The 18,754-nt window shown below is 47.9% G+C and overlaps 1 protein-coding gene across 7 annotated transcripts in view; it reads left to right on the plus strand.

The window, feature by feature from the left end:
- SSH1 (slingshot protein phosphatase 1) overlaps window positions 1–17,056 on the plus strand; it is a 41,217-nt gene extending 24,161 nt beyond the window's left edge. For 5 of the 7 annotated variants that reach the window (XM_064465958.1, XM_064465962.1, XM_064465959.1 and 2 more), the window contains 10 exons: window positions 2,159–2,227; window positions 2,662–2,727; window positions 4,043–4,237; window positions 4,487–4,580; window positions 5,960–6,088; window positions 7,642–7,688; window positions 9,044–9,190; window positions 9,881–10,081; window positions 11,001–11,631; window positions 12,099–17,056. In XM_064465958.1, the coding sequence (XP_064322028.1) occupies window positions 2,159–2,227; window positions 2,662–2,727; window positions 4,043–4,237; window positions 4,487–4,580; window positions 5,960–6,088; window positions 7,642–7,688; window positions 9,044–9,190; window positions 9,881–10,081; window positions 11,001–11,631; window positions 12,099–13,373 (2,854 nt within the window). In that variant the 3' untranslated portion in view covers window positions 13,374–17,056. Of the gene's footprint in view, window positions 2,355–2,661; window positions 2,728–4,042; window positions 4,238–4,486; window positions 4,581–5,959; window positions 6,089–7,641; window positions 7,689–9,043; window positions 9,191–9,880; window positions 10,082–11,000; window positions 11,632–11,709; window positions 11,879–12,098 lie in introns of those variants that run through there. The other 2 variants (XM_064465964.1, XM_064465963.1) reach the window with 2 other exon arrangements.
- The last annotated feature ends 1,698 nt before the right edge of the window (window positions 17,057–18,754 follow it).

The raw sequence follows: 18,754 nt of genomic DNA on the forward strand, positions 1-18,754 counted from the left end.
CTAAGGCGAGGCTGGGCTTGGCAATCAGGCAGGCTGGGTTCTCTGGAAAGCCTGTCAACACCAAAGCATCCCCAAGCAGTTAGTTTACATGTATCTGCAAATTCTAGCAAGAAGAAGGACATGTATTGCGTTTTCTGACCAATTATGAGGGCGAGAGGGTGATTTTTTTTTTTTCCGGAAAGCTTTCAGTCTCCTTGGAACCTCTGGGCAGTTGTGGGCGAAGCGTTCAAGTGTAATCCATCTGTAGGGCTGTGGCATCTGTGGTAGTTTGCTGTCTGCTCACTACAAAATGCTCTTGCAGACACATTTGCAAAACTGGAACTTATTCTACCCACCAGACTCCGAGCCTGTTGATGGTATGATGCAATGGAGCTGGTTTTTGGGGGGTTGCTTAGTTGCCAAATAATATAAAAAAAAAATACTGCAAAATTACCTCCAAAACCAACAAACAAATATGTCAGTAATGAGCTGTTTCTTTTGTCTAACTGATAAGAGCACTTAATATTTTGAAAGGCAAATAAAATATTTTGTTATCACAGACCCTCTCACATTATTCCAGTTCTAGGTGAGTAAACCAAGGCAGAAAAGCTCTTGGCTTGGAGGGACAGGGCTGGTTTGGCAGAGCTGGAGTTAGAAGTCAGAGCTTCCAGGCTGTTGTTTCTGTTCTCCGATGATTTAGCAGGCTGCCATGTTGTGCTGGTGCAGCCAGTGTGACTTTGTTTTCTCTTTGGAAAATCTTAGTGGTCGTTTCCATTGCTATAAGTAGAAGGGGGGAGCTTTTGCACTGCAGTGAGACCTGTAGGGAAACTCCTAGCTGTGCCTTCCTGATAAGATTATGGTCATTGGCTTTGATGCTGCCTTTTGTATCTGCCGTTAGTGTTACAGAGGAAATTCGAATGTAGCTTTTCCTTATGGCACACGTAGTGTGCAACAGCAGTGAATGTTTGCTGTCATCTTCAAATCTGAAACAGCCTCGCAATAATTTGCTCCTGGTACTTATTGATGTGAGACAAGAGGAAAGATGAAAAACTTATGACAAATCCATCCTAACTGTAAGGTTAGCTGCCATTTCAGTTACTGTCTCCCCTGCAAGCCAAAGTTTTTGTTAATTAAGGGTAAGTCTCATGCATAAAGAAGTCAGTTGTCGTTAGCAACTTCAGTGAGTGATTCCACAGCTCTGTGTTGGGGCTGAAATGTTGCTGTTGAGCTGTAAGTGTTCTGACTGCTGACAGTTTGACTAGTCAGGTGCTTTTGTGGGTTTTATTCTTTTTATGTGTGTTTAATAAAAAACTTTTTTTTTTCTTGCAAAGCTCTGAAATGCATGTTATCCACATGTGTGTTCAGACTGGCCTGTCAGACCCTTTGATCCGCTTTAGAAAGCGACTGAAAGCTTAAAAAAGAAAGAAAAAGAACAAAACAAAACCTGAGTTCGTTGCTAACTGGCTGTTGCTGTATACATCCCAATTTCCTTTAAAACTTTAATATCTCAGTAGCTTAATTATTTACTAGTTGAAAGTTACTGGCCTCTTACTCTAGTACCGTTTTCTTGCCAGATTGCACCTCTGAAATGAAAGTGTCCTTTTGGGCTAGGTAAACTCATAAAATCCATTTTTGTCTTTTCTACCAGCCAGAGTGATGACGTGAAAATCGAACACGCAGTCCTTTGAAAGGCCTCTTGGGTCCTCTTCGGAAAGGGCAGGTGGTTGCTCTGCCACCTACCAAGGCTTGATTTCTGCCTTGCTTTAGTGAGCTGAATCTCAGCAGCCAGATCACTGCAACCTGCTTTTATGTCCTGTTAGGGAACTGCCTTGCACTGAGCTTAGGAGGGTGAGAGAGCAGGGAAGATGATGGGGCAAATACTGCAGTGCTTTCTGGCTGGCTCTGGAGGGGGAAAGAAGAGATGGTAATTTTGATTCTCACTCTGTGGTGTTTCTTCAGCCCTGTGGAGCAATCACCATGCTAATATCAGAGTAGGCGTTTAGACTTCAGCTGCCAGTCTCCTTGTGTGCTGAGCATTTACGGCCTAAGATATTACTCTAGGAATTACTAGAGCAAGACTTGAGGATTTTAAAAATTAAAGAGTATTAATAATTTAGGATATTGACATGACCGCATTGTGGCCTATATTTAACATCCTGTATAACAATCTCTCTTCCAGTAAAAGCTGCACTATAGGAATGGTTCTTCGACTGTGGAGTGATACTAAAATCCATCTTGATGGTGATGGGTAAGAAACCACATTAAAAGGATAAATGTCCTTCCCTACTTGGGGGCTGCTCTAGGAGAGATTCTCCATCACCTTGCAAATGAAGTTCCAATTTTGGATTCATGGCTGCAGTCCTCTTATTCAGACAGTGAGTTTTTGTCTTGTTGCCCTCAAACTGCTCGGTGGAACCTGTGATACCCAGTGAATGTTCTCTGAAATCCCACTCGAGGGGTGGAGCTCCCATTCCTGGCAGCCTACGCTGGGAAGGGTGTCCGCTTGCCTTTTCTTATTTGGGAGGATGCTGGAAAATCGATGATACAAATTCTCATCCCTGATTCTTTTTGACTGTGAGTGCCCCTGTAGCTGCCTTGGAATAGCTGTTTGTAGAGTGCAGCTTGTGATGCAGACAGAAACAGTTTCTGACTGGGTTTTTTTTCCCCCCCTCTCTCTGTTAGTGGCTTCAGCGTGAGCACTGCAGGCAGAATGCACATCTTCAAGCCAGTGTCGGTGCAAGCCATGTGGTATGTGTGTTAATTAGCTTTATTGAAAAAGAGACTGCCATTTCTGTGAATAAATTAGAAACAAATAAACAAGCTGTATTTTAGCATTCTCCATAATTGGTATTTAGTGAGCTGCAGCAGAGATGCTGCTTCCCTGTGTCAGCAGGTAGCAGTCCTATAAAGGGACTAAGAACACTCATCCAAACCGGGATCTTCTGCTTCTGTTCAGAGCAGCAATGTGCTCTTCAATATAAGGGAAATGGCACTAGTGAGATGAATAAATATGAAAGACCAACTTGAATTCATCAAGCTGCAAACCCAGTCTTTCCTCTCTCTGCATATTTTTTTTAACTGGCTGAAGGAGGAATCTTGGGACCCATTGCCAATCTGATGGCATTCCCTGTGTTCTGCCTCATTACTGGGGCCAGGTTGGGGTTCCTGCCGCGCGGAAACTTGCTGTGCCGCCCCGGGTGCCTGTTCACCTTTCAGCTCCTGTCACTCCTCCCATGTACAGGGATTCCAAAACACTGAAGCAGAGGTGGCTGAATCAGCAGCAGCTGTGCCAGTGAATTCCTCCTTGAAGAGGCTGCTACTCAGCCCCCCACAGAACAAATGCATCTCTCTTGGCCTGGGCAGTTTGCTGGCTCCTGCTGAAGCCTTGAGAGATCCCCGTCCTTGCGGCATCTGATAGGGAAAAGATACAGATGTAGAAAGGCATGTCGTGCTAGGGATGATTTGGTACGGGAACAAATGAAACTCTTGTTCCTGTCATTTTTTTAACTCAGCCCCTCCTGTTGGCAGCCTTAGATGTGGTTAATGTATTCAGTACAATGACATCTTCGGAGTAGAGCCTTAAAAAAAAACTAAAAAAAAATGAGGAGCGAAGGAAGGAAAAAGTAATGCTAGAATTTGCAAAAACAAATGACCCAATCTGGGCCTTGTCCCTGGAGCATGTCAGGGGCCAAGAATGCTGGTAAATATGCATTTGACTCTTTGCTGAAGGTGGTTTGAAAATTGTCCATGTTCTTTATTTTTCTTTGGTCTGGCTTTACAAGTTAGCTAATGATTAGATCCCAGAGCGACTTGTGCCTTGTGCTTGCCTGTTAATCAGGAGAAGATTTCAGCCTCTGCCTTGGACTGGCTCTTGAGCAGGCCTCCAAGGTGCAGTTTGTGTCCTCTCTGAACTCTGATAGAATAAATCTGCTGCTCTCAAAGAGCAAACTGCAACAAACGATGATGAAAATCACCTTTTTTTTCCTCTGTGAAAAGCTCTCAGATCCTGCTATGTCTGTTCCTGCTGCTCACATCTGCCCAAATTTGTTCTTCAAACTTGCAGGTCTGCTTTACAGATCCTCCATAAAGCCTGTGAAGTTGCAAGAAGGTACAACTACTTTCCAGGTGGGATGGCCTTGGTCTGGGCCACATACTACGAGAGCTGCATCAGCTCCGACCAGAGCTGCATCAATGAGTGGAATGCAATGCAGGACCTGGAGTCCACCCGTCCCGACTCTCCAGCTCTGTTTGTTGACAAGTCAGTTCTGAATTTTATTACAAGTTGGCTTGGCTCATGAGAGAAATCTCCCCTTCTCCCTTGTTTTCCTCCAGTGGTTCATTTCCTTTCTCTTCATAAATGTTCATAAATGTCTTCAAATGTTTTTCTTCCATTATTCTCATAAAAATTGCTTTTAATACAAGTCTTTACCACCACTCCTCTCTACAGTCTGAGTTACACCGTATGTTCACTGCCAGCTTGGAGACATCCTCTCCTTTTTCTTTTCAGGCCAACTGAAAGGGAACGAACAGAACGGCTCATTAAAGCCAAACTCCGGAGCATCATGATGAGCAAAGACCTGGAAAATGTGACTTCTAAGGAGGTAAATATAAAAATTCCTGCTATCTTGTTCTTCCTGCTAGACTCTTTTTCCAGAGAGTGCTGCGCTGACGAAGAGACACCATATGACTAGGTGTCACTGGCTTTCGAGTCTATTTCCAACTGTTCCATAAAGGCTCTGCTCTTTGGCTTTGCTATACCTGTTTCTCCAGAAGGGAAATCGGGGTAATACCAACATCAGAGTGCATTTTTCAAGACCTTAGTAACAAGAATGTGACTTTCAAGAGCATTGTGCTTCTGATTCTTTGCCAACAGAGTGGCACCGGAGGCGTTGCCTGCATTACAGTTGGTTGTACATGCACATCGACATGCACATGTAGGCATGTCCAGGCAATGAATTTGCAGCCCCTTGTTCTTCACTGCACCCCTGTGAATTATGCACCTGAAGGCAGCACTCTCAAAGGATGCAGTTGGTGGCTTAAGGCCTTGCAGTTGTGTTAAATGAGCGTCCTGATGGTCACTTGCTCATGGGCAGTGCAGAGCGAAGTACATGCCTGCCTTCCTCCTTGATGACTTCATTTTAAGGTTTATTTTCTTTGTTCCTGAACAAATGTCAGAAGGGCTTCCAGACAACATTTTGCATGTGAGTTTATGGATGGAAAAATCACAACCCAAGGCTAAAGCTAGTTTGGCTTCATCCCACAGGCTGGTGCAAATATGTCCAGCCACAGCGCAGACATATTCAGAGCAAATGGCAATAGTTCTTTCTGGGTTGGGTTTTCATTTGTTCTTCAAGGGAGACTATTAACATGCAGGGCTTTCCTTCCTAAAGCTTAGCACTGAAAGCTTTGGCTACACTCTTGCATAACAGCAGCGTTACAAGTTGTAGGCGTAAGCTGAGAACTCGTCTGTCTCTGTACATGTTCTTGGTGCAGTCAAAATGCTTTGATTTTTGCTGTAACCGTTCTCCATAGCGGGTTAAATAACTGCATCTTCCTAAAGCTGAGGTGCAGTGAGAGGACTGTATGTCTGTGCCCTGGCATTTTAAAAAGGGAGAATACTGGAAATATCTCTCTTCACCAACACTCCTTGCTTCTAATGGGTTTCATGTTTGTTAGCTGCGCTCCAAGGTCTTGGTTTTTATCTCTCGAATTATTTTTAAGAAGCAGGTACCCCAAAATACTATCTTTTTTTTTTTTTAAACTCGGATTTTATCTGAAGCTTTATTTACAGATCTTAAATCTGGGGGCCTAGGATATTTGGAGAAATGCCACATAGTGATATTTCTTGTCTCCAAAAGGCTGAATCCCTCTTGCTGTTTTTAATGAAGTACAGAAAAAGTGTTTTGCAGAGGAGTGCCAACAAATGTTTCTATGGAATAGACATGATTCTAGGTGGCATCCTTTGTTTTCTTCTGTGCAGATACGAAACGAGCTGGAGAAACACATGAATTGCAACTTGAAGGAATTTAAGGAATTTATAGACAATGAAATGCTGCTTATACTGGGTCAGATGGACAAACCATCTCTGATTTTTGATCACTTATATCTGGTAAGCTGCTACATTAGGAATTCCAGAATAGCAGGAGGTTCAGTGGGAATGTTCTGACAAGTCACTGGGCTCAGGGAAAACTGGATTTGGTGTCAAGGCTCACTTGTGCAGCATGAGCAAGAGGTACAGCCCACTATCCCACCCTTTGTGCAGACTTCACCCCAGGACCTGTATTGCTTGTAAAAGCCCACAGTAGAGAAGCCCTTTTTTTTCTAGCTGCGTTCTTGTTTCTGGGACTTGATATAATGGTTCTTTCCTGGCAGGTTGATCCTGTTTCAGCTCATACCATGGTGTCACAGTTTAACCCCAGCTGGCAACTAAGGCCCACACAGCCACTCACTCACTCCCCTGCCCCAGTGGGATGGGAGAAAGAATCAGAAGAGTAAAAGCAAGAAAACTCGTGGGTTGAGATAAAGACAGTTTAAGTAAAGCAAAAACCATGCACACAAGCAAAGCAAAACAAGGAATTCATTCACTCCTTCCCATGGGCAGGCAGGTGTTCAGCCATCCCCAGGAAGGCAGATCACCATTATGTGTAACGGTGACTTGGGAAGACAAACACTCCCAACGTCCCCCCCCTTCCTCCTTCTTCCCCCAGCTCTACACGCTGAGCATGACATCATATGGTGTGGGACATCCCTTTGGCCAGTTGGTCTCAGCTGTCCCAGCTGTGTCCCCTCCGGCTTCTGGTGGACCCCCAGCCCACTTGCTGGTGGGGTGAGAAGCAGAAGAGACCTTGGCTCTGTGTAAGCCCTGCTCAGCAGGAAAGAAAACATCCCTGTGTTATTAATGCTATTTCCAGCACAAATCCAAAACACAGCCTCATGCTAGCTACTATGGAGAAAATTAACTCTTTCCCAGCCAAAACCAGCACATTCATGTGCTGTTCCAGCTTTTGCAGAAGCAAAGAACGGTGTGTGTTTTGTCTCATCTCTTGCCACTAGATGGTACTCCAAGCAAAACCAGGCACTGCCATCTCGAACAAAGACTTCCTTGAGATGAACACATTTGTGCCCGTTATGCATGGGTCTTTTTCTTTTTTTTCTTTCTTTCTGGAGAGAGGCAGAGGAAGCGCTCATGTTTGAGGGCAAAACTTGCTTTTTAAACCCTTTTTAGCCTTCTGTTTTGCAGGTATGGGGGGGTAACCACCCCCATAGCTTTCAGGATTTGCCTCACTTCTCATATACCTGTGATCCCAGTCATGTCACACGTAATCATTTTCTCTCCGTGTGCTATTTATCTCTGTGTTTAAAAACCCAGAGCAGCTGGGGCAGTGATTTGGGATGTGCTCTGTCACATGCTGGCCTACAACTAACTCCTTAGGTCAGGACGTAATGCCCTTGTCCCCTCCTTCAGGAGATCCCTGCCTATTCAGGAGAGGACATCTCTGTGCTGAGCCGCGGTGCTGGTTGCCCTGGTGCAGCCTGGTCCTGTTTCAGAGGCTACTACCAATATTTCAGTTGGCAGCTAAGGAAGATTGCTGAGGCTGGGGAATTGCAGAACCTTAGAAAAAAGGGGGCTCCTTTGAAACGTGTGTTTTGTGGCGCTTGCAGGGGTCCGAGTGGAACGCCTCCAACCTCGAGGAGCTGCAGGGCTCAGGGTGAGTACGGCACCTTTCAAGCACCAGCTGTAGACTCTGAAACCTCCAGTCATTTGCCTTCAACTTACGCTCAGGTCTCTTGAGATGACATATGACGTTTGTGGACTGTAGGGTGAGTCTGGGCCCATTCCCAGCGATGTGGGTAATGTACTTTCAAGACCTTGGTTGAGAAACCTTTCCTACCTCATTTCTATCAATCACACGTAGAGTGGAAATAACAAAACTTCTCGTTTGTGAAGTACATCAAGATCTCCAAACCCCCGCTATGGGTAGCAGCTGAGCGTGAAATGGCCATACATATTGTTGTGTCAGGTGTGAATTCCTGCAGGCTGCAGAAGAGCAAATACTGTAGTGCTAAGCTTAGGAAAAAAAACTCTATCTAAATGGGGCAGAACTTCCTGTGGATGAGCAATCTCCATCTCACCTGCCCAGACAGGCAGCTGCAGGGCTGTCTTTCACCACGCTCTCATCACCGCACCACTTCTTGGCTTGATTTACCTTCACGCTTTTTGGACGAGTGATAATTTTGCATATAAATATTTGCTGCTTGCCCAAGGCATGCACCAACCCTGATGTAAGAAACTGAAAAATATTGCTCAACAGCATGACTAAAAATGTTTCATTTGGAGTCTTTAGGAACAGATGTCTGAACATCTTTGAACAAGTAAATCAACAGCAGATTTATACTTTTGATCTATGGGGAAGGCATCTTAACATGCAATGTCTAAAAATCAAAGCTGGACAAATTCTGAAACAAATATCCTGTGTCCTTGATTTGTCTGATAGGAGGTAATAAACCACTATGGGCATTCATCCTCCCCGGGCACATTGTAATCCCTGCTGTAATATTTGGCAGGAATTGAGTGATGCCATGTGACTCTCATTTCTTATTTTTGGTCAGAAAGAAGAGAAAAGCATGGCTTTGCAGCTAAAGCCTGCAGTTGAAAATTGTGATTCCTGGGGTCTGTTTCCAGCTCTTGCCCAAATTAATCACTTGCACCTGATGCACTTTTCTTCCTTGAGCGTCCCAGAAGCTGTGTGTGGCACACAGTGAGGAGTTTCTGATTAGGTTACAAAGCCTTGGCAGACCAGATAAAATAAACTTTTCACTCCTGTACCCAAGGTCCAGACACTCTGAATGGGATATGCCGGTGGTGAGAGATGGGTGAATGGTCAGGCTCCACACGTTACGTGCGTGGCCTGTGTCACTGGGTGCCCCAGGGCTTCGGGATTAGGGCTGTACATAACAATCTTACAGTTTGTGTTGTGTCAGATTTCGTGGACTTCACAATGTGTGTCAATTCCCTTTCATGTCCATCACAGTCCAACTTCATTTTTCTTTTTGTTCTCCACAGCATCGACTACATTTTGAATGTGACCAGGGAAATTGATAATTTTTTCCCCGGTTTGTTTGCATATCACAATATCCGAGTGTATGACGAGGAGACAACAGACCTCCTGGCTCACTGGAATGAGGCATACCACTTTATAAATAAGGCCAAGTAAGTGGGCTGGGAGACGTGACGTGGTGTGAGAGCACACCCAAGCCATGGGGACCGACACCGTGCCCTGCGGGTGTCATCCAGCGTGGAGCTGGGCCCTCCCTGAAGCCACACCTCCGCTGCAGGAGGCAACGGGGCTTTGCCATTCCTGCTTTTGCCAGGAGTTTTCTGTGTCCCTGGAACTTCCCCGTACCTTGGCTCTCCCTGTACTGGTATTAACCTGTTCCTAGCCTATGGTGATGATGTTGTTATTATTTTGTTTTGCCTCCAAAAGGAAATTAGGACATTTCCTCTTCTCAAGAAGTTCTGGAAATACTCCAACGCGTGTCTGTGGAGCACTAGCCCCAGCTGTCTCTGCAGACAAGAGATGGTGACAGAGCCCATCAAACTCTGCTGAGCTTTTACACTCAGATTGTTCCTGCTTATCGCTGTATCCAAAGACTCGGGCAGGAGGCTTCATGGTGGTCTCTGAAACAGCAGCATGATTGAAGCTGCTTTTCTTTAACCCCTGACTTTTCTGGAGAGAGATTCTTCTCATGACCCACTGAGTCCAAAATGTTTCTCACCTACTGAGCCGTGGTGTCAGGGTGACCAGGAGGACAAAGTACTGCCCCTCCACCCTGTAAAATGGTAACAACAGGTACCATAACCAGAAAGATGAGACACATTTTCCTGTTTGTCCTTCTGCAGGAAGAATCACTCCAAGTGCCTGGTGCACTGCAAAATGGGCGTGAGCCGGTCAGCATCTACCGTTATAGCTTATGCGATGAAGGAGTTTGGCTGGTCACTGGAAAAGGCCTATAATTACGTGAAGCAAAAACGCAGCATTGCAAGACCAAATGCAGGCTTCATGAGACAGCTTTTGGAATACGAAGGCATTTTAGATGCGAGGTAAGGCGACAGGATGAATGGAAAAGTGACTTGCAGGAAATAAAGGAGCTAATTGTAGGCAACCTTTCATTTTTTGTATCACAAAATATTAATCGATCTTGTGGCGTTCTGTTCGGGCAATAGGTTCTTCTGCTGACGTTTCTCACACATGCGTGCCGTGCTCAGAGACACTGGCAGAGTGTGCGTGGTGCTGTAGTCTGAAGGGTCCTCTTTAGAAGGGCAGATGCAGAAGCCTGGGCTAATTGTGTTTTTCTAAACTGTTTCCATGCCAGGCCTCCCTGAATGGAAATTAGCTGTCTTCTAGGGAGATCTGCTCTGGTTTAATTCAGTGAGGGTTTCTCTGCATTTGGGAAGCATGTTCGTATTTCTCAGCAGCCAGTACTGTTCAGCAAAACATTGTTCTTGTTTTATGAGGCAGAACTGAGCTCAGGCAGTGTTGGAGGCAAATCATTTGCAGTTCTGGGTGACCATGCCAATCACAGGTCTTTGTCATTGCAAGTGCTGTAGTATCTAATAAGGGTTTCTGCATGCTCTGTTTGGCCTCTGCTCTACTGGGGGAAGAGGAGGAAAATTTTTCACTCTGGTTTAGCAGGAACTGTGCCTTGAGATGTGCAGAGATGTTGGGTCAGAGTCTTTTGCTCTGCGGGAGGGCTCGGCCCTGAGGGACTCCTCCCAAGGGCTGTTCCCATCATGGGTGCCGTGCAGGGTGCTGCCGTGAGTGTGCTGGGCCAGAGAGACGCTGGAGTGGGCAGGCAGGCAGCACAAAATCCTGATGCTAAAGAAGGTTTTGTCCAAGTGGGACTGCCAGGCTGGACCCAGCAGTCAGCCTTTATGGTTCCAGGTTGTGGAAAGGGACAAATGTTCCTGGAGCATCCTACAGTTCAACAGTAGTCACTTGTGTCTTTGTCCTTTCCCCCAGCAAGCAGCGCCACAATAAGCTGTGGAAGCAGCAGGCAGAGAGCAACCTACCCCAGAACACAGATGGCACCACGGGGTCGGGCGACTTCTTACTCGAAAGCTTAGACATTGACCTAGAAAACCGCCTCGCTGACCTGGACACACCTTCGCAGTCAGCGTTCCTGGACAACCGTGCCGGCACAGAAGTGTCTGTGGGGTTTAATTACTGCTTCCATCGCCTCTCAGACACACTGCTGGAGAACAAGATCCCCGGTGACAGGGAGGGCTTTTTCCACGTGGAGGAGCTGGAGCGGGATGCGCTTGTGGAGCGCACTGCCTCGCTGGTCGGACAGCCTCCGTCCGTGCCTTCGGAGGGGAGGCTGCTGGAGACGGTGAAAGCCGTGGAGACAGCAGAGCCGCTGGCAGAGCTCAGCAGTTTCAGTGAGAAGGAGGTGAAGAAGAAAGTGGACTTCAGCCCCAGGAAGGGAAGGATAGTGCTGGGCCCTGGGGACCATGGGGAGGACAGTATCAGGGAGGAAAATCCAATGGAAAAGTGGAAGCGGCGTTTGTCCATGCACAAGGAGGAGAGCAGGCTTAATAGAGAGAACTTGAATAACAACAACAGCAAAAGGAGTTGCCCAGAGGATTTTGAGGTGCGTATGGAGTTGAAATGTAGGTGATTAGCATGGCTGACTCTACTGCAAGTGAAACTGCTCTTCTCATCTTCATAGCACAGTTTCATTTGACTTGGATAAAGCCTTTCATTCCATGATGAGCTGCTTCCTTTTCGAAGTGCTTCTGAACATGGCTTTGCTTGCCCAAGCTATGGATTTAGATGCCAGAGAGAGAGTGCACACATGAGTGCCCTATAAACTGCTTTTGGGCAACTTGCTTGCATGACCATCGCTTGGTACCAAACGGTAGGTATTCTTCCATTGAAGATACTGTCTGCTGAGAAAGTGTGTGGCTTTTGTTCCTGCTGCAGGGCCTTAAGAGAAGTGGAAACGGGCTTAGTTTCAAATCTGCTGTAAACATATCTTGTGGTCTTTGCCTCTCGCTCTGCTTATTGCTGGTGTCTTGTTCTGTGCTCATTTATCTGTACCTGTTTTCTTTTTTGCAGCATGACGCAGTGTTTGGGATCCTCAGTAAGGTCAAGCCTTCCTATCAATCTTGCACTGACTGCATGTATTCCTCGGCCAGTTTGTCTCCCGACTCCTTCGGGGAGCAGTGCGAAAAGCTGAACCCCAGCACTGCACGTCGCAGCACCACCATCTGCACGCAGCCAGCCCTCCTCTCCCACATCAATGCCAACTTGGCAGACCACCTGCCCAGCAAGGCACACTCAGAGGAAGCAATCAGAACTAAAAATAATGAGGTTCCGCTTCCTCTGTCGGCAGGAACCGGTACTTTGGAGGCTGGCACTGGCAAATCGCTTGATCAACACTGCAACATTTTGGAGAAAGGAAAAGAGGCACCAAAAACCCCAGTCAAAACGATGCTGCCCAGGAGAAACTCACACTGTGACAAGAGCCTCCTTAACACAGAAGTGGTAAAAGATGAGTCTCTAGTCAGAAAAGATAGCAAACCTACCAAGGATCTGAAGTACTTGTTCAGCAAAGACTTGGAAAAGCCAAGTGCAAACAGTTACTTGATGCAGCATCAGGAGTCTCTCATTCAGCTGCAGAAAGCAGGCTTGGTTAGGAAACACACCAAAGAGCTGGAGCGGTTGAAAAGCCTGCCCTCAGATGCCTCCTCACTGCTCAGAGAGACCCCCCTGAGCAGAGTTGACTCGGGCATTGTAGAGGAAAGTGGGGATTTGATCTCGCATCATGGCCTCGTACCTCTTCTGGGACCAGCACCGTTGATACCTGAAGATGCAGAAAACGATGTGGAGAAGTTAGAGGTGAAGCGCGTCTTGGAGGGGATCTCTCAGAAAACCTCCACGCCTGTCATGTGTCGGTTGGAGCACACGAGCAGTTTCACCAAGGACTTCCTGAAGACCATCTGCTACACTCCCTCCTCCTCCCGGAGCTCCAACCTGACACGTAGCTCCAGCAGTGACAGTATCCACAGCGTGCGGGGCAAGCCTGGCCTGGTGAAGCAGCGAACTCAGGAAATTGAGACCAGGCTGCGGCTGGCTGGCTTGACTGTGTCTTCTCCTCTGAAGAGGTCCAATTCTCTCGCCAAGCTAGGATGTCTTAACTTGTCCTCTGAGGACTTATCAAGTGACATGGATGCGTCAACCATAACGGACTCAAAAGAGGCCATTTCAAGCAAGTCTTCCATGCTCTGTGAGCCACAATCCACGCTGAGGAGTGCAGACATCACCTCCAAACTGGCAGCAAAGCCAGCAGTTGGAAACTTGAAGAACACGCTTTGGATGGGCAAAAGTTGATGCCTCTGTGGGAGGAGTGGGAGGATGGATTTTTGGGTTTTTATGGCATTTATTCATTGCACCAATGCAGTTTTATCATCTGACTTGGCAGTAGTTCATCTGATGCCACCTCTTCTTCCCCTCCTTGTACTCTTAAGTGGGGAGGAAAAAAAATCATAATGGGTCACGATGAATGGCACGAGGGAAAATAAATTGTATTGCATGGCTTAGAAGAGGACTTTGTGTGTGAATTGCCTGTTGTCCTGCAGGATGCTATTTCTAGTACTGTTTGCCAAGTATAATAATGTGTTTTTGTGTGTGTATATATAGATAGATATTTGTATCTATTTATCTATCTATATATAAAAATGCTGAAATATTCTGTTTTGAAAACTCAACAAAATAATTAGTCATGACTTTTTTTTTTTTGACAGAACAAACACAAGTCTCTAGTTAAAACAGGGCACTTGTGAAAAAATCCTTAAAATGGTGACATGAACACTACCTCTGTTCTTGCTGACTTTTAGTCTTGGTTTGTTATTTGGTGGTTTATATATTTTTTTCTTTAAAAAGGCTTTTCCCACAATACTTAACTGTTGTTTGAAGGTATTCCCTTAAGGAGGAGTACGGAGACAGAGGCTTTACCGCGCCAAGTGACCTAGCTGTGAAGTGAAGGAGTATCGAGCTGTGTTTGTGTTGACTGTGTGACCTGCTGGCATTAGTCCGTCTTTGCGTGACCGGGTGAATTGTCATAGTCTCGTGTTGGTGCCGGAGTGATGCCCCGACTGTTGGTGTCGCAGGCTTATGCTCCTGTGGATAGGTGTCTTGTTCTTTGGGTGTTTTTGCTGTCGTCGTGGTTTGTAATGTCCCAGTACTAATGACGAGCCTGGCCAGTAAGTGACCGTGGACCCTAGTGAAGCTTTGTGTATTGCTGTGTCAGTGTCGTGGATCCTGTGTTGGGGACCCTTCTTCATCGGGCTGTTGGTGATGTGCTGTGCCAGTGAGATGGCCGAGGAGGGATGGCTCTCCTGGTGCGCGTGCATTTGAAATCCCAGTAGGCAATAGACGAATGTGTGTCTTTTCTGGTTCTTGCTGTTGGTTTTGGTAGAACGGTTGTGCATCCTTGGTTTGCTGGCAGCCTGGGAAGCTGTTGATGAAGTCCAAGGGGTTATTTATGGTGGGTGTCAGGAGGCTGGGTGGCCCCAGAAGGGGAAGCCAGGGTGTACGTGTCCCAGCTCCTCTAGGGCTGCACCAGCCTCCTGCCAGGGGTGACAGAGGCGTAAATCCTACTCTTGGGGGGTGCCTCCTTCAGGGCGAGCAGTCAAACAGGAATACAGGCTCACTCCAAAGAGAGAGAGGGATATTGAAGGTATGGGTGAGATCTCCTTTCAGAGGAAAGCTGGCGTGACCCGCAGGGAGCACACCGAGGGCTGCCCGTCCTCCCTCGGCGAGGCGCCCGTGGCACTGCGTGCTCTGCGGCAATCGTAGCCGAGGAAGCACAGCCCTTCCCGCACCAGAGGCTGGCTCTCAGGGGACCAGTCTCAGACCAGTGTTACTGTGCACACCTCCTCTTGCTGCCCTGCTGTGGGAGATGCTTGAAACACAGCGGTGCACCGATGCTACACGAAATGCACATCTCTTTCGCATATTTGGCGGAGAGAGCAGGGCTGCAAGCAATCGTTCTCAGAGTCTGTATTAATCAAAAATCCACTGCCTTGAGAAAGGTGGCCATGTGCTTTACTGTCCTAAATGCCCAGAGTTTACCTTTTTTTCCTTAAGCATTAAAACCCCCACATTTTTATATTAACAGTGTGAGGAATTGTAGGGACTAGCAATCAGTAAGTAAACGTCCCTTCTTAAAGAATTTTAAACTTGATGTACATTTTTAGCTTAAGGCACACTTCCTGTTTCACCCATGAAAGCTGATTTGAAGCAAAAGCTGCTGCCTGAGGGGAACCTGGAAAATGTGCACAAGCTTTTGCTTTTGGGGGCTGAGAAAACGCTGGGTCGTGTTCAGAGTAGGACTGAAATACCCTCTACCCGATGTCAGCGTACCATGGGTGCACGTGCAAGTCCGGATCTGCAATAAATTTCCTATATTTGTATCATCTTTATTATCCTTGTTTATACCCAGAGTCTGATTTATGGAAGGGGGCAGATGATGGGGGCACACAGGAGTCCCCGGGGCTGTTGATGCCTGCAGAGCTCGGAGCGGCCGCCTGGGAGGGCCTTTGTGCCTCCTGCCCGGCGAGCCTCGGCCTCGCTGCGCTCAGGTTTGATCCCAGCAGTTTGATCGTCAGCCTCAGCTTGCAAGAGCCATTGGCACTGTTATTTTTCTCCACTGTATGTTACACCGGCACCTCTCTCAGTGCTGCAGACACTTCCCCCATCGCTGCCCAGCCAAGGGAAGAACTGGGGGGTCGGATTTGAATAAATTCAGAAAAATTCTGTTAACTGATACAAGCGAACATATATATTTCCTTCCTGTTTTCTTGAGTGCCTGCCAAGTTCTGCGTACGAACCACTGCTTTCCCAGGGCATAGCTCAGCGCTGACCGCCTTCCTCCTGCCTGTCGCTGGGACTCGGCTCTCGCTGGACCAACCCCACCGCTTCACCCGTCGGGCTCGGGGCTCCGTGGCTGCGTCGTCGCGACGCCGTCAGGATAGAGGCACGGTTTAGTGGGAGTCGGTCTCGAAGCCAACGTGCACTAGAAGCACTGGTGTGCCATTTTGAAGGCTTTTGTAGCCAAACCGATGATGCTTGCAGACTTCGTTAGATTTGTTGCATGAGAAGGTAGATGTGTTTGTCCTCTCCCACGTATTGTAATTGTTCTTTTACAATTGAGTGCCTTAATAATAGTTTACAAATACTGTGTATTTATGCTGAGCTGTTAAACTCTGCTGTTTGCTATTCATTTTCTTTGGTGCTTTTGGTGTTTCCGGTGGCAGTGAGACCGTTACCACTTCTGCATATCGACCTCCCGGCCCCGCTGAGCTCAGCGCTGCTAACCACTTCCCTTCTGCTCTGTGTATGGCAAAACCAAAGGGCCGTGTTGAGACACCGCCGTGCCGGCTGCAGCTCCCAGTGCCCACATTTATCTATGCATTGCTGCAGAAACGCGGGCGGGGGTGTCGGGGGAGACATCCCATCGACGGCCGGCCACGCTTTGCTCAGCGGATCGCCGGGTGTGAATCCAAACCCAGACCCGTTCTGCCAGAAAACCCTAAATGCACAAAACTGGCACCTTATTTCCAGTCCAGGCTCTGTTGGTCTGTGTGATAGCAATAGGTGTCCTGGCCGTCCTTTCCATGAAGGTGGTGTTTGGCTCGGTCGTGTCCCACCGTCCCCCTTGCAGGCATCGCCCGCTCCCGCTGGGGAGCCGGCTCCGACCTGGGCGGTGGAGAGCGTCCTGGCTAGGCCGTGACCACAGACCCGGAGAGGAGGGGTGGGTGAGTAACGTGTAGCTGTTCCAGTGCATTGCTGTACTCTATGATAACGATGTTCCTTTTATTTCATGGTATTTCTTAATTCTGGTTTTATATTTAAATATGCAGTATGTTTATATATTTATATTTAAATATACTGTACGTTGGCGGTAGGGGATGCATAATGCACTTTTTTTTTACTTTCGTTTGTAAAAATGTACTGTATATTTTATGTGCTTCTTGTGAGAAAAATAAACTTTTTTGTTTTCCTTTTACAAATGAGCTTTGCAGCATTTTTGGAGGAGGGGAAGGATCAGCCCGGCCATGGGGAACAGGCCCCACAGGGGCAGGAGGGAGGAGAAAGAAAAGAAGGCGCCGGGCACGTATCATCGGAGCGGCAGCAGCCGCCGCCTGGCTCCCACAGTCCCTTGCCCCATGATATCTCTTTCTGTCTGCCCTGGCTGCGCTCCCCTTCCTTTGGGTCCTGGCTGTTTTCTGACGCCCCTGAAGGCCAGATCAGGAGATGCCTTTGTCCCTCTTGGTTGTGTCCTTGCAGTGCTAGATGTGTTTGAGCTGCCCTGCCGGGATGGTGAGCACAGAAACACCCGAGCCAGGGCACGGGCTCACTTGCAGGTTTTTTAAGGGCAAAAGGGAAGGAAATAGAACTGTGCTTAATTTCTGGAGGCAGGAGTAGAACTGAAATGTGCAATTCTCCACCTAGCCTCTTCAGAGGCCCCAGGCTGGGCTTAAGAAGCTGCTCGCGTTTTGGTGCACGTTTCCCGGCACCGAGCGGATGTTGGCAGCGGAGTGTTTGTGCATGTGAAAGTGATGCCTGGGCTGTGCTGAGCCCTGCCTGCACGGCGCACGGAAAAGTACTTGGAGAGGGGCTTGGTGCTACCGCAGCAACATGGGTTTCTTAATTCCCACAGACCTGTGCTACAGACTCCTCTGAAGAGCAAGTCCCCAGTGTGAAAGCCGAGGGGCTAGATCCTGGGTTGTGGCTCTTCTGCCCTGAGTGGATTCTGCTGCTGCCCCGTGATCCACCCGAGGTGGGACCAGCCCTTCCTGGGCATTCACCAAATTTTGCCTTTAAAGGCAAACAGCGAGCATCTGTCTCGTGTGCCTGTGTGGAGTCTTGTTACTGCCTGGGATTGTTCTCACTCTAAAAGCTTCTTCAGGGAGGAACATGTCAGTGTTTACCTTGGCAGCACAGCAAAGCACAGGCTGGAGATGCTCTCCAGCTTTGGCACACTTGCTAATTGCCTCTAAGAGTCGTTAACCCCCACCAGAAATATTTGCTTTTTAGGTTTTTGGGGGGTTAATTTGGCTTGGAGTTGGCAGCTGTCTGTCACCCATCAGCTGAGCGCATCAAAGCAAGATTTACTGCCTGCCCTCCCTGCCCGGCACTCGGCCCAGCTGCCCTGAGGAGCTGCAACCCTCCCACCAGGTCCAGCCTGCCAGACCTGGGCAGGAACCGGTACTTGCTGCTAACTTCATGATTTGTCAACTCCTCATGCACAGGGCTCAGGCCACAAACTCACTGGGGTGAATTACGTGACTAAGTCCTACTGCAGCCTTAGCAGAGGTGGGGTTTGATTATGGCGTGATGAGGGTGCAGCAATACGCTGTGTGAGCACAAGGGGCTAGGGAACATCTGCCTTTCACCTTGCAGCTGAGTCACCCTGGAGCCACACGTGGCACGTGCTGGCTGGTGCCACTTCATGTCACCTGCACATTTCTGTACTGCACTCACAGCTTAGCCGGGACTCACGCACTTCATCAGCTGGAAAAATAATCTGCAAATGATGGAGGACCGAGCCCTGGGCGCTCTTGAGTGGGTTTGTGAGGGTTTTGGTCTTCTTGTACCTGAGAGCATCTCCCGTGAGAATGTGGCTCTTCCCCCAGATGCGGGAGCAGGGTGCTGAGCTGGCCTGGTGCTGCGCGGGCAGGTACCTGCTGTGGGAGCTGCAGCATCCG

The sequence above is a fragment of the Phalacrocorax carbo genome, chromosome 15 (assembly GCF_963921805.1).
Source record: "Phalacrocorax carbo chromosome 15, bPhaCar2.1, whole genome shotgun sequence".
NCBI lineage: Eukaryota > Metazoa > Chordata > Aves > Suliformes > Phalacrocoracidae > Phalacrocorax > Phalacrocorax carbo.